This window comes from Myxine glutinosa, chromosome 9 (assembly GCF_964187855.1).
Source record: "Myxine glutinosa chromosome 9, kmMyxGlut1.1, whole genome shotgun sequence".
NCBI lineage: Eukaryota > Metazoa > Chordata > Myxini > Myxiniformes > Myxinidae > Myxine > Myxine glutinosa.
In genome coordinates, this window is record NC_136269.1 from 6,605,475 (window position 1) to 6,620,474 (window position 15,000).

General features: G+C 45.9%; 1 protein-coding gene across 1 annotated transcript in view; it reads left to right on the top strand.

The window, feature by feature from the left end:
- LYST (lysosomal trafficking regulator) overlaps positions 1-15,000 on the top strand; it is a 457,799-nt gene that overhangs the window by 263,198 nt on the left and 179,601 nt on the right. Inside the window, exon 25 of the mRNA XM_078785068.1 lies at positions 778-958. Coding sequence (XP_078641194.1) covers positions 778-958 — 181 coding nt within the window. The remainder of the gene's footprint in view (positions 1-777; positions 959-15,000) is intronic.

Here is a 15,000-nt window from a genome sequence, read left to right on the forward strand (position 1 = left end):
GTGCATCAAGTCCCCTCTTCACTCCTCACTCATAACTCCTCACACCATCCCCACCCATGCTGTTGTACACAAATATGTAACTCCGTTCTGTTTTTTAATTTAACATTATTACCTTCGCCACCGAAGGTAGGACAGAGGTTATGTTTTCATCCCTGCCTGTCTGTGTGTGAGCAGGATATCTCCAAAAGTTGTGGACGGATTCAGACGAAATTTGTTTGGTGGACAGGTTGGAAGTGTGACAAGGCGGGGGGAAAAAAAAAAAAAAAAAAAAAAAAAATATATATGATTCTTCACCATTGAGAGATGGGGACAAAAACGATATGTAGCAATCAAAACTTTGCAGATGAATTTATGACAAAACTAGGTGTATGAGTTTTCGATTGTATCTAGTGTATGAAGTTTAACAAAACTAGGTGTATGAAGAACAAGCCAATTCGATTTTGGTTCAGGTCCAGATTCATATCCGGCCTATCATTGGGATACACAATGTATACTGTTCAGTCTGGCAGACGTATGCGCTCTTCCGAGTGCCATTTTAGTTCATTAAGTAGTCCCAGAAGTACCCACACCCACCTTTTTTCTCATTCCTTTCTACCTCCCTAATACCATGTCGACAAAATCCAAAGCAACATAAAATACAAGGTTTTATTCCTATCCTCTTACTGATCAACTGAAAAATATTTAGGATTTATTTTGGCATCCAGTTATTTATTCAAACATCGTTCTTATTTCATATTTCTTACCTTTACATTGTCCCTTGCCCTACCTTCTGGACAGCTCCCCAACAGAGGATGGCTTGCTACTCATCTTCTGTGGTCTTTATCGTCTTCTGCACACCATGTTGCTCCTTCTGCCAGATTCGATGCTTCCTGCTTTCACTGACGGCCTACTCACGGCTGAGATGCTGATTGTCTTGTGCAACCACCCCTCACCTGACGCACGACTCTCTGTCGTAAAGGTAATCTCTGCCCATAGATCAGACTCATCATGTTGTGGGTTTATATAAACTAGTGCACCCATTCCCTACGGGAGCGGCAGGAAGGGTCATTCCTCTCTGGGGTATATAGATTACAGTAGATCTAGGGTCAGGTGTATTTGGTGGCGTAACAAGCATAGACTGATGTCCAGATTCCTTCAAATTTATTTTATTTTAGTGTTAAACAGCGTCAGCGAATGTTTAAAAAGGTAATCTTGCGTGTTTGTGATTTATAATATTTTTACTTCTGGTAGGGGCCGTTGGCCTGTAAATGTTAACATGGCGTTTGTTCAAGGAGAAAACACTCCTTGGTGAGGTATGATATTATTAGTATTAATATTGTTTTATAATCGCATTAATATTATGCTATTGCCATTGGGTTTGTTTTTAGAAGCATCCTTGGAAAAATGCCACGATCAAACTATCTTAACACTGATATACAACTCAATATATACAACTCAATAATAACCGCCCTGGCTGCTCCCACGTATTTCTCGTCACCAAGTTCATACAGCGCGAATGATTCCCTTCAAGCGCGTCTCCTTTCTCCGAACTCAGAACTCCTCGACTCAACTTGACGAGCGCCTGCCCCTCCCTTCTCATAACTCAACGAGTGCCTCTCCCTTCTCATAACTCAACGAGTGCCTCTCCCTTCTCATAACTGAGGTGGGGGCTTTGCGCGATCGGTTTTATTGGCACGCCCTTAGCCCGATCGAATGCCCCAACCACGCCATGTGACGCTGTGCTGCAGCCACACACTGTGAGCCCTGATTGGTGGCTCATTCTTACCATCCCCACTGCTGCCGCGCCAATCTCAACCCTCCTCCACCTGCCGAGGCCTACCTCGTGTTAACTCGACTCGTGAGCAACCGATGCTTAACAAACTGGATCGAGCCTGTAGAGGTGGAATGGTTTGTAGAAGTAGGGCCTATCCTCCTATCTTTACAACAACGCAGGATGAACACTGGAAGGGGCCTACTCTCACATATACTAAGACATACCTATACTACAAATGAGGCTACGTGTTGCTCGTGTGACTATCTATGGGGGGCAAACCGTTAACCTTTATTAACCTTTACTGTACCAATCTCAAAACCGCAGCAATATATATATATATATATATATATATATATATATATATATATATATATATATATATATATATATATATATACACACATATATATATATATATACACACATATATACATATATATACATATATGTATATACATATATATACATATATATATATATATATATATATATATATATATATATATATATATATATATATATATACACTAGCAGAAGGACCCGGCATTGCCGGGTGTGGGAGGGGAGGGAAGGGGGAAGGGGAGGGGAGAGGGGGGGAGGGGAGAGGGATGGGGGAGGAGAGGGGGAGGGGGAGGGGAACGGGGAGGGGAGGGGAACGGGGGGGAGGGAGGAGGGGGTGGGGGGAGGGTGGAGTGGGAGGGTGGGGGGGAGGGAGGAGTGGGAGGGTGGGGGGAGGGAGGAGTGGGAGGGTGGGGGGGGAGCGAGGAGTGGGAGGGTGGGGGGAGGGAGGAGTGGGAGGGTGGGGGGAGGGAGGAGTGGGAGGGTGGTGGGGAGGGAGGAGTGGGAGGGTGGGGGGGAGCGAGGAGTGGGAGGGTGGGGGGGAGCGAGGAGTGGGAGGGTGGGAGGAGCGGGAGGGTGGGGGGAGGGGAGGGTGGAGGGTGGGGGGAGGGGAGGGTGGGGGGAGGGAGGAGTGGGAGGGTGGGGGGAGGGAGGAGTGGGAGGGTGGGGGGAGGGAGGAGTGGGGGGGTGGGGGGAGGGAGGAGTGGGAGGGTGGGGGGAGGGAGGAGTGGGAGGGCGGGGGGAGGGAGGAGTGGGAGGGTGGGGGGAGGGAGGAGTGGGAGGGTGGGGGGGAGGGAGGAGAGGGTGGGGGGAGGGAGGAGAGGGTGGGGGGAGGGGGAGAGGGTGGGGGGAGGGGGAGGGAGGAGAGGGTGGGGGAGGGGGTGGGGGAGGGCGAGGGGGGTGGGGGAGGGCGAGGGGGGTGGGGGAGGGCGAGGGGGGTGGGGGAGGTGGAGGGGGAGGGGAGGGGAGAGGGGTGGGGAAGGGGTAGGACAGAAAGGAAGGGGTAGGGGGGAAAGGGAGGAGGAAGGGGTAGGGGGGAAAGGGAGGAGCATGAGGGAAAGGGATGGGCAAGGGGTAGGGCAGAAAGGAAGGGGTAGGGGGGAAAGGGAGGGGAATGGGGGAAAGGGAGGGGGAGGGGAGGGGAAAGGGAGGGGGGAAGGGGAGAGGGTAGGGTGGAGGGAGAAGGGAGGAGGTGGAGGTGGAGGGAGGGTGGGGGAGGGGGAAAGGGAGGAGCATGGGGGAAAGGGAGGGGGGGCAGGGGGAGGGGGGAGGGGGATGGGGAAGGGGTAGGGCAGAAAGGAAGGGGTAGGGGGGAAAGGGAGGGGCATGGGGTAAAGGGAGGGGGAGGGGAGGGGAAAGGGGAGGGGGGAAGGGGAGAGGGTAGGTTGGAGGGGGAAGGGAGGGGGGAAAGGGAGGGGGAGGAGGGAAGGGGATGGGAGGGGAAAGGGGAGGGGGGAAGGGGAGAGGGTCGGGTGGAGGGGGAAGGGAGGGGGGAAAGGGAGGGGAGGGATATAGATGGTTACTGGCAATTGATCACATCCAGAAATGATGTAATCCACACAATTTATGTACTTTACATAACGTTAATAGGAATACATGGCCGTGTAGATGGGAAATACAGTTTGTTTGAAATAAATCACAAATATCAGATGAAAGTGAAAAAAAACCTATGTGGTGTGAATGGCAATGTTCCTCGCTGAAATGTGAAAAAACTGAATTACGTGCGAACGCATAACTGTGAGATTATGGCGGCAAAGTTGGAACATCACGTGATCCTAGCAGAAGTACCCGGCATTGCCGGGTGGGGGAGGGGAGACCCGTACATTCCCAACCCGTACATTCGCCCTCTCGACTCAAGCTCGTATTCGATTCGTATTCGAAATCGAAAGGGGAAAGGGGAAATCCTTCGTATTCGAATTCGTAAACACGAAATATGAATTAAAATTTAATTCATATCGCACAAAATCGACACAAAACACGGTCGCATAAAGGTGAAAAACGCAATGGCTTTTCGCCCTGAAACACGTGCAAACCTGTGACGTGTGACGGGATGGAACATCACATGATCGCTCTGAGCGAATCAGCGAGCTGCTCGCACTGGCTGAGATTAGCGGGAACTTCGCTGAAATGCGCTGAGATAAATATGAATAAAAAATATGGATCTCGTCAAATATGGTCTCAGCCATGTTCGTCCCAGGCTCAATGGCCATGTCTATGCCAAATATCAAGCACGTGAGCCTCTCCGTTTCGGAGTCTATCGGTAACATTACACACACACACACACACACACGCACGCACGCACGCACACACACACACACACAAACTGTGTTTTATATATATATATATATCTTTTTTTTTTCTTTTTTTTTCTTTTTTTTTTTTATTGTCGCGCGAACCCTTCGGTTAACACCAGGACCAGAACGGACTTGCTTGAGGTGACGACCAAACACAGATTTTACTTATGTAGCATGGGAAGAGGAAGGGAAGTGGAAAGCTGCGGCAAAAACACTTACCTGGAGTGCGCCGACCGTGGCTTTGATCCTGCAGGGAATTAATGAACCGAACAACAACAAGATTTAACGTACAAAAATAGAGATTTATTCACGGACCCGATACAATGAAACCGACGGTAATCAATTAAACTAAACTCCTATGTTGACAGGACACAGGAATGAATTACCAAAATAAAAACGTCCGTTATGTAATTGTGAATGTGGTGCGTCCTTATCTGTCCTGTCGTCTCGCGTCTCCATTTGGCTCCAATCTCCAAAGCACACCACGAGGTCCCTCGCTCCAAACTCCAAAGCACCACAAAGGCCCGAGCCAACGCCCACCCCATGCTCCTCGTCGACCGCCCACGAGGCCCCAAAGCACCAAAAGCACCGCTCCAAGCACTACGCAGATGGCGAGCCAACGGCCACCAGGGACCTCCCAAGACCAAGCAGGGAAGCGCAGAGAGCAAAGACAGCCAGAGACAGCCAGAAAGCACAAGGGTTCTAGCTGGACGTGCAAGAGGGCCAGAGGGACGTGCTGCGCAAGAGAGAACTGGATGTGCCAGACTGCAAGAGGCAAAATGTCGTTCGGCGCGCCCTGATATACAGTCAAAAGTCAAAAAGTGAAAAAGTAAGTACACCCCATGTAAAGTTTTGACATTTTCAACATATTTCAACATACAGCTATTTTTTTTATTTTTTTTTTGGATACAGAATCGAGGCTCGTGAAAGAGCTAACATTTATCAAAGAAGCAAATCAAACAAACAAGCAAACAAAGTATATAAAAAGGGGAGCGGTCGACAAGATGGGGAGAGAAGGGGAGGAAGCACACAAACACAACATTTGAGAGCAGGGACATCGGGAGATGTGTGGGAGGGAGAGGGCCTGGGGGGAGAGGCAGGATAGGTATAAAACGCAAGGACACCAAGGACTTCCATGAAAGAAGCCAAAAGTCACCTCAAAAAAGTAGATTTGGGGTGAAATTAGCAGGGGTAGAAAAGATCAAGGTTTTGGATTGGGGAAGATAAGAGATGGTGTGTGAACAGCCGTTTTAAAGACCTGGAGGGAGGAGTGGGATTGAAGAGAGTGAGGGAGTTTGTTCCAGAGGCGGGAGAAAAGAGGAATGAAGGAGTGAAGGTGAGCAGAGAGTCTTGATTTTGGCAGTTTAACCATAAGAGGGTTGCAGGCAGATCTTGTGCGACCTGTAGGAATATTTGGGGGACAGAGCCCAGAGAGAGCTGGGGGAGCAAGGCCGGGGAGGAGTCGGTAGAAGACGGAAAGACCACCAACCTGCCTGCCGGGAGTAAGTGAAAGGCCCTCGGAGATAGCGTCATCGCGGGAGATTCCAATGATTCTGAACGCTTTGGTTTCAACAGCGTGAAGACGAGCTAGGTGTGAGGCAGGGGCACCAGCCCAGAGGGGAGTGCAGTATTCCATTGAGCTGCGGATGAAAGCCTTGTATGTGGTGAGGAGCTCAGGTGTGCCAAGGAAGGACTTCGCACGACGGAGGATGCCCAGTCGGCGACTGGCTTTGGAGGCCAGCTTGGAAATGTGGTTTTCCCAGGAAAGATCATGGCAGACAGTGAGACCCAAAAGCTTGAATGACAGAACTTCTTGGAGAGGATTATTCAGAAAGTAGATGGGAGGGTTGTCCAGTCGGTCTTTTCGGAGAGACATCGTAAGAGTGTGAAATTTGTCAGGATTGAAAGACATGTTCCACTTGTTTGCCCAGTCTGTGATTTTGTCCAGGTCTGCAGAGAGTGAGGAGGCTGCAGACTGCCGATCTGAGGGATGAGGAATGGAGCGGCAGAGAGTGGAGTCATCAGCAAAGAGATAGAGAGGATTTTCAAGAGAGTCAGAGAGATCATTGATGAAGACGAGAAAAAGCACTGGGCCCAGAACACTGCCTTGGGGAACTCCAGCCTGAACAGGAAGAGGAGATGAGAGAAACCCATTCAGGGCCACACGTTGATTACGACGAGAGAGGAAGTCCGCCAGCCATGTGTGGAGATTTCCGTGGATACCAAAGGAGGAGAGTTTGGTGAGCAGAGCGGGGTGCCAGACCGTATCGAAGGCACGTGATATGTCGAGGGAGACGGCTCTAATTTCCTGTTTGGCATTGAGGACCTCCATCCATTGTTGAGACAGCAGAAGCAGCATGTCCAGAGTAGAGTGACCTGGTCTGAAACCAAATTGATGATCAGAGATCAAGCCATTGGAGAAGAGGAAAGATTTCATATCCGAAGCAATGATGGAATTCCATGACTTTGCTGATAATTGGGAGAAGGCTGATTGGTCTGTAGTTGCTAGGATCTGTTTTTGCACCTTTTTGTGCAAAGCGGTGATGTTGGCTGATTTCCAAGCAGATGGCAGTTGACCTTGAGCAAAAGAGAGGGTGAAGAGAACAGAGAGAGGGAGTGAAAGAGCGGAAGAACAGGATTTTAGGACCCGTGGGCTGATGCCGTCAGGTCCAGTTGCAGAATCAGAGTCGAGGGTTGACAGAAACTTTTCCACCTTGTCAGGAGGAAAGGACACGGGGTCCAGGAGCAGCTGGGTATGACTGGGTACGGTGGGTACAGAGAGGGATGGGTTTGGGACACAAGATTTGGAGGCAAACACAGAGTTGAGGCATTCAGCTTTTTCACGTGCGGAGTCAGCTGTGTAGCTGTTTGAGGTAAGGGAGGGGATGGAGGGGGAACAAACACCAGAAACAGATTTGACCAGACCCCACCAGGATTTGGAAGAGGGAGACAGATAAGAGAGTTCGGTCTTGAGAACAGAGAGATATTGTTTCCTGGCTCTCCTGAGGGTGGACACACACTTGTTTCGGGCTTTGTGAAAGGAAATGAGATTTCCTTCCGTTGGATTTGCTTTCCAGGAGACAAAGGCAAGTTGTTTCTGGGCAACAGCCTCACTACAAGATTCCGTGTACCACGGGCGGGAGGAAGGGTATGACAACTGAAGACGAGATGGGATAAATCTGTGCATGAGAGAGAGCAATTTACTTTGGAAGAATTCCCAGGATGAGTTGATGTCAGATGTGGTCGAGATGGGAGACCAGTCCAGATGATTGATGGCTGCTTGAAGACCGTGCCAGTTGGCCTGAGTGAAATGCCAGACTCGTCGACGCTGAGCAGGCTCCCTGAGAATGGTCAGAGAGATGTCCACTTTAACAAGCACATGATCAGATGAGCCGATTGGAGCAGAAGCAGAGCAGCAGACATTTTCAGGGAAGTTAGTCATAACCAAGTCCAGAAGAGAAGATGCTCCGTTGACTGAGATCCGGGTCAGGAAATTGACAGATTGAGTCAGTCCCAGTGAGTCGCAGAAGTCCTTTGCTGAGGAGCCATGGCTGGTGAGAGAGGTACCCACACCCAGCCAACTGGCATGGTGACAATTGAAATCACCACATATGAGGAAGAGAGAGTTGGGATGAGTAGACAGAAGTTGGTCCATATTATCAGACAGCGAGATGTAGATGGAGTCATCACTGTTTGGTGGACGGTACAACACACATATGAACAAGCGGTGGGAGCGAAGGGGAAGCCGTAGCCAGAGGTATTCCTGGGGGTGGGGTGGAGAGAGTGCAGTGCAGGGTGAGTGAGGAAGAGAGTTTTTGACAAAGATAGCAACCCCACCTCCAGGACGAGGATCAGGTCTATCATACCGGAGGAGGGAGTAACCCGGCAGAGATACTAAGGAATCAGAGACATCATGAAGGAGGAAAGTTTCTGTAAAGCAGATCCCGTCTGGTTTGACAGAAGCAACCTGTATGGAGAGATCAGTTGAGTTTGAACGAAGGCCCCGGATGTTTGAGGTCCATACCGTTAATGAAGAGGAAGGGGGAGCATCGGATACACAACAGGGGGGAGGAGGCGTAGGGTAAGATGTGGTAGAGGTGGAAGAGGTAGGGAGAGCTGTTGAAGGTGTGTCCGAGATTTCAGAATAGCTTGGAGAAAGGGAAGGATGGGGCGGACAAAAGGTTTGATGGTGATTGGGTGAGGCACAATGAGGTGTTATTTGAGGAGGGGGAAGAGCGAGGCAGAATGTTGGGGGAGATGGAGGTGAGAGTTGGAAGGGGGAAGAAGCGGGGAGGACGCTTTGAGGAGGGGGATTGAGAGGGGGAAATTGAGAAGAAATGGGGGTGGGGAGATTTGAAGGGGAGGGGTGAGGGAGAGTTTAGGAGGGAAGGGACAAGGGGAGGGATTTGAAAGGGATGGGATATGGGGGAGATATGGGGGAGATTTGGAGGGGAGGGGTGAGGGGGGAGTCTAGGAGGGGAGGGGTGAGGGGGAGTCTTGGAGGGGAGGGGTGTGGGGGGAGTTTAGGAGAGAAGGGGCAAGGGGGGGAGATTTGAAAGGGATGGGTGATGGGGAGGATTAGGAGGTGAGTAGCTAGGGGGAGGATTTGGAGGGTTGGGGTGATGGGGAAGATTTGGATGGGAGGGGTTATGGGGAAGATTTGGAGGGGAGGGGTGAGATTGGATTTTAGAAAGTGTACGATTAATGGGAAATGAACATTCATTGCGAAATGAGTTTCTTGAGATCTTCGAGTCAAAAATACGTTTAAGGACGCTGGAGGGAGGATGGAGTGCAGGAGAGTTTAGGGAATGTAGAAAAGAGGCACTGAAAGAGATGGAATTTTTTTTTGGGATGAATAGATTTGGTGAGCAAGTCGAAAGCAGTCTTTTAAAGAAGAAGAAGAAAAAGGTGTTATAATATACGACGGAATACAGAACTTGAGGGGAAAGTGTAAACATTTTAAAGTTAATAACAGTGAAAACTATCTGGGGAAATGGGGGAGAAACACGTGGTCGAAGAATGAACGAACGAATAAGAACGAATAAACGAATGAGAACAAAGAATAAGAACAGAGAAGGAAATGTTTTATTTGTTTTTTTGTTTTTTTCATAGTTGATTTTAAACAAGGAAGTAGGCTATAGGGTGAAAAGACTGGGAAAAGCAGAGAACGAAAGTTATTGGAGCACAAACGACGGACCGCTGAGAGGTAAACAAAGCCTCAAGGTTGGACACTGTACAAGGTGTGGAAGTGTCCTAATCCTTTTTGTATACAGAGTCGAGGCTCGTGAAAGAGCTAACATTTATCAAACAAACAAATCAAACAAACAAGTAAACAAAGTATATAAAAATGGGAGCGGTCGACAAGATGGGGAGAGAAGGGGAGGAAGCACACAAACACAACATTTGAGGACAAGGACATCGGGAGATGTGTGGGAGGCAGAGGGCCTGGTGGGGAGGCAGGATAGGTATAAAACGCAAGGACACCAAGGACTTCCAGGAAAGAAGACAAAAGTCACCTCAAAAAAGTGGATTTGGGGTGAAATTAGCGGGGGTAGAAAAGATCAAGGTTTTGGATTGGGGAAGATAAGAGATGGTGGTGAACAGCCGTTTTAAAGACCTGGAGGGAGGAGTGGGATTGAAGAGAGTGAGGGAGTTTGTTCCAGAGGCGGGAGAAAAGAGGAATGAAGGAGTGAAAGTGAGCAGAGAGTCTTGATTTTGGCAGTTTAACCATAAGAGGGTTGCAGGCAGATCTTGTGCGACCTGCAGGAATATTTGGGGGACAGAGCCCAGAGAGAGCTGGGGGAGCAAGGCCGGAGAGGAGTCGGTAGAAGACGGAAAGACCACTAACCTGCCTGCGGTGAGTAAGTGAAAGGCCCTCGGAGATAGCGTCATCGAGGGAGATTCCAATGATTCTGAACGCTTTGGTTTCAATAGCGTGAAGACGAGCTAGGTGTGAGGCAGGAGCACCAGCCCAGAGGGGAGAGCAGTTTCATCTTTAAAAAAAGCCTCTAAAAAGGTGTTTTACTTTAAGTATAATCTTGCTATTTAAATATGATTTATTGCGACGTTTGTGAACAAGAATATAAACAATACAAAAGACACCTTAAAACTAACAAACACACATTTAATCTACTTCACCTACTAGCTCCTATTCAGAAGGAAACAAAACACTGTTCTGTCTGTCATAAAAATATCCTCAAGAAGGGCTTCGAAATACATCTTAAAACAAATCTACATTTATCAAATTTTATCACAACTAAAAACTCTGATGGCGCATTCAAAGGACATATTAAAATAAGAGTCGTTAACTTCAAACCTCCTGAACCAGAGTCCATAGTTGATGCTGTAGAAATAGTTAAACCTGCTGTTCAAACGTTGATTGAAAAAACACTAAAAGAAATGAAACCACTTAAATTTTATATGGGAGTAAAATTAGAAATGACAAAGGACGAAGGAGTTATAGATACACCATACATGAGAACTGAGCCACACTTTATATCTTCATATCAAGATTTTAAAACATCAGGAGTCTATGATGAACTTATTAAACAAGAGCAAGATGTGGATAATTCAATCGTAGGAAGTGGATTCAATATAGGAAAAATTATTTTCATAGACATTCATATTCTTAAATCAGATCCTCTAAAAGCTTCTTCTTACATTGATTTACCTGGTGTTATCAAAAATAGAAAAGCAGTTATCAATATCAAAAATAAAGACAATAAATGTTTTCTCTGGTCTATTTTAGCACACTTACATCCTCCACATTTTCATGATGAAAGAGTATCTCATTATAAAAAATATGAGAATACATTAAATACGAAAGATCTAAAGTTTCCGATGACTTTAAATGATATTCCTAAATTTGAAAAGTTGAATAATTTATCAGTTAATGTTTATGGTCTAACAGAAACAAACAACGTTCAGATTTTAAAGCTTTCTGACAATTGTAAACAAACTCATATTAATCTTCTATATTTTAATTCAGAGGAAAATTCACATTATACATACATCAAAGATATTGATAAATTAATAAAACCACAAGTCTGTAAAAGAACAAATAAAATATATATTTGTTTGCGTTGTCTTAACTTCTTCAATTCACAAGAAAGATTAGATAAACATTCAAATTATTGTGGTGAACATAAATCAATGGGAATCAATATGCCTAAAGAAGGCTCAAAGATCACATTCAAAGACGAAAAGAAAACGATCAAACATCCGTTTGTAATATATGCTGATTTTGAAAGTATTCTAGAAAAAATAGATACTGCTTCTCCAGATCCAAAACAATCATACACAAATAAATATCAAAAACATACTCCTTGTGGTTTTTGTTATTATATCAAATCATCCGTTGGTGATAAATATAACAAGTTAGAGGAGTATAGAGGCTCAAATACCCCAGAGGAGTTTGTGAATCGACTAGAAAAAGACTGTGTTCGATTAACCAAGATAATGAGAGAAACCAATAAACCAATGTCCTTGACGAGTGAAGAGAAAAGGGAATTTAGAAAAAAACAATGTTTGCCATATTTGTGAGGAAAAAATTGGTGAAGGTCTAAAGGTTAGAGATCATTGTCATCTCACTGGTAAATATAGAGGTCCAGCTCATCAAAGTTGTAATATTAATTATAAACTCCCCTCTTTCATTCTGTCTTTCTTCATAACAATGCTCATTATGATACGCATCTATTTATTAATGAACTTTCAAAGACATCTGGACACATTTCAGCAATTCCTAACACGGATCAGAAATACATTTCATAACTGTAAAAAGGAAGACTCCACTTTTGTTCTTTTAATAGGTTTATTAAACTTTAAGGGGAAGGGCAGAATGTACGAACTCAAGATAATCACTATACTAAGAAACGAACTGAACTCTTTAACGAAGCCTCTCTGTTCACCCGGTCGTGGCATGGCACAAACCTCTCCTCTGCAGTTCTTCTCCTTCGCTCTTGGCCAGCGCAGCTCTCTCTTCTCGAAGTCCCATTTTCCTTATATCATGAAATGTTCACTTCAATATATGGTATGGAATTTAAGACTCCGCACAGACTCTCCCGGCTCAGACAGTGGAACAGTCTGGGTTCTATCTTAGAGAATTCTAAGGGCCATTTTAGACAGTTATTACAGTTTGAAATGATAAAACACCTTTATCTGTTCCCATAGGTCACTCCTTCCTGACCCCTCTGAAACAAGAATGTTCCAAGCTTCATTTCAAGAGGAAAACACATTTTAACAAGAGGGGAGAATATAAATAATTATATATGCCTCCACAAATGCCTCAAAAGACACGACACAAATTAACACGATTTTCGATACAGGTATGAAAGATTTGCACCGAAAATCTTCCTTGGGACACACAATACGTACAACACCATAAAATAAATACAGTTTATAACGAAAATACAAATGGGAACAATTACTTAACTTCGATTTCGATGGAGAGCGTAGACAGCTGCGAATAAACGAAACCTCGCCGGCAAGACCGGAAGATGATGTCCTGATTCATTTCAGGACATTTCAGGATGATTTGATCTTCATTTCAACAATATTGATAGATAAAGGTGATATAATATAACAAATATCATGAAACATTTACATTTTGTAGTCCATTGTATAATTTAAATAAAAATGAATGCAAATTTCGCATGTGGAAAAAGTAAGTACACCCTTGGCTCTAATAAGTGGTATTGCCCCCTTTGGCAGAAACAACCTCAAGTAGGCATTTCTTATAACTGTCTATCAGTTTCTGACATCGACTGGGAGAAATTTTTGCCCACTCCTCCATGCAGAGTTCTTTCAGCTGTGCGGTTTGAGGGGTTTCTTGCATGCACAGCTCGTTTCAAATCCCCCCACAACATCTCGATGGGATTTAGATCCGGGCTTTGACTTGGCCATTCCAGAACCCTCCATTTCTTTCTTTTCAGCCATTCCTTGGTGGATTTACTGGTATGTTTAGGGTCATTGTCATGTTGCAAGGTCCACCTTCGGTTGAGCTTCAACTTTCCGACAGATGGCCTCACATTATCCTCAAGCACCCTCTGGTACAATGAAGAATTAATAGTGGATTCTATGATGGTGAGCTGCCCAGGCCCTGATGCAGCAAAGCTGCCCCAAACCATAATATTTCCACCACCATGCTTTACAGTTGGTATCAGGTTCTTGTGGTCAAATGCTGTCTTTGGTTTTCGCCAAACATGTCTTCTGGTACTGTGGACAAATAGCTCTACCTTTGACTCATCTGTCCAGAGTACATTGTTCCAGAAGTGCTGGTCTTTGCCTAGGTGTTCATTGGCAAACTTTAGTCTTGCCCTGATGTTCTTTCTGGACAGCAAAGTTTTCCTGCTGGCACACCTCCCATGTAGATCAAATTTGTGCAGCCTCTTTCTAATGGTAGACTCGTGCACTTTGACATCAACAGTGGCAAGAGCTACCTGTAGGTCCCGTGATGACATTCTGGGGTTCTTAGAGACTTCTTTCAGCATCTTGCGCTCTGCTCTCGGGCTGAACTTGCTGGGGCGGCCTGGCCTGAACAAGTTGGCAGTTGTTTGGAATCTTCTCCACTTGTAGATGATCTTCCGGACAGTCGAATGATTGATTTCAAATTGTTTGTAGATCTTTTTAAATCCCTTCCCAGACTCGTCAGCATCTATAACCTTCTTTCTGAAGGCCTCAGAGAGCTATTTTGATCTAGGCATGGTGACGCCGCACACTTCAACAACAAAGAGCAAACCAAACTGAATGTCTGAGGTTTAAATAAGACAGGTTCCTCCAAGATCCTCTCTGACGATGTTCTAATCATTTGCACCTGAGCTGGTGCACCCGATTCTAATTTTAGGTATTTGAAGTAGTGATAAATGTAGGGGTGTACTTACTTTTTCCACATGCGAAATTTGCATTTATGTTTATTTAAATTATACAATGGACTACAAAATGTAAATGTTTCATGATATTGTTATATTATATCACCTTTATCTATCAATATTGTTGAAATGAAGATCAAATAGCTGTATGTTGAAATATGTTGAAAAAGTCAAAACTTTACATGGGGTGTACTTACTTTTTCATATGACTGTAACCTGGGCGGTGACGTCAGCCCTGGCGCGCCACCAACCAGCGCCCTCCACTGAACCTTCCAGCTTCGCGCCTCCCGCACTCGTTGGCTGGAGGTTCGCGCCCACAGCGCCCACCGTGGTGATAGCTCGTGGCACTCTATTTTGCTTGGCCTGCCGGAGGTGTAGCTGACTGCGGCCCATGCGGCGGTGCCCCAAACTGGCCTCTTGCCTGTTCTCTTCCGAAGTCCTTGTCAGGGAAGGGAATTATTTAATGTTGTACTAAGGGCCTGTCTAATTGTCTATGTTGGTGTGCCTTGTCATAAGGGACAAAGGTTTGATTACCAGGTGTGACACACAGGGGTTTATTCTTAATCCCTATAACTACCTAGCACACGAACAGCCTGGTATGTTCACAAGCAGACATCTTAAACCGATAAACTGGATTAACATAGAACTTATTACAGGTAGATTCCCTATCGCGACAGTCGAAGCACGTTACCTATTCAGATCTACCTGACTCTAGATATTGCTTTACCCTACCGACATAACAATATAT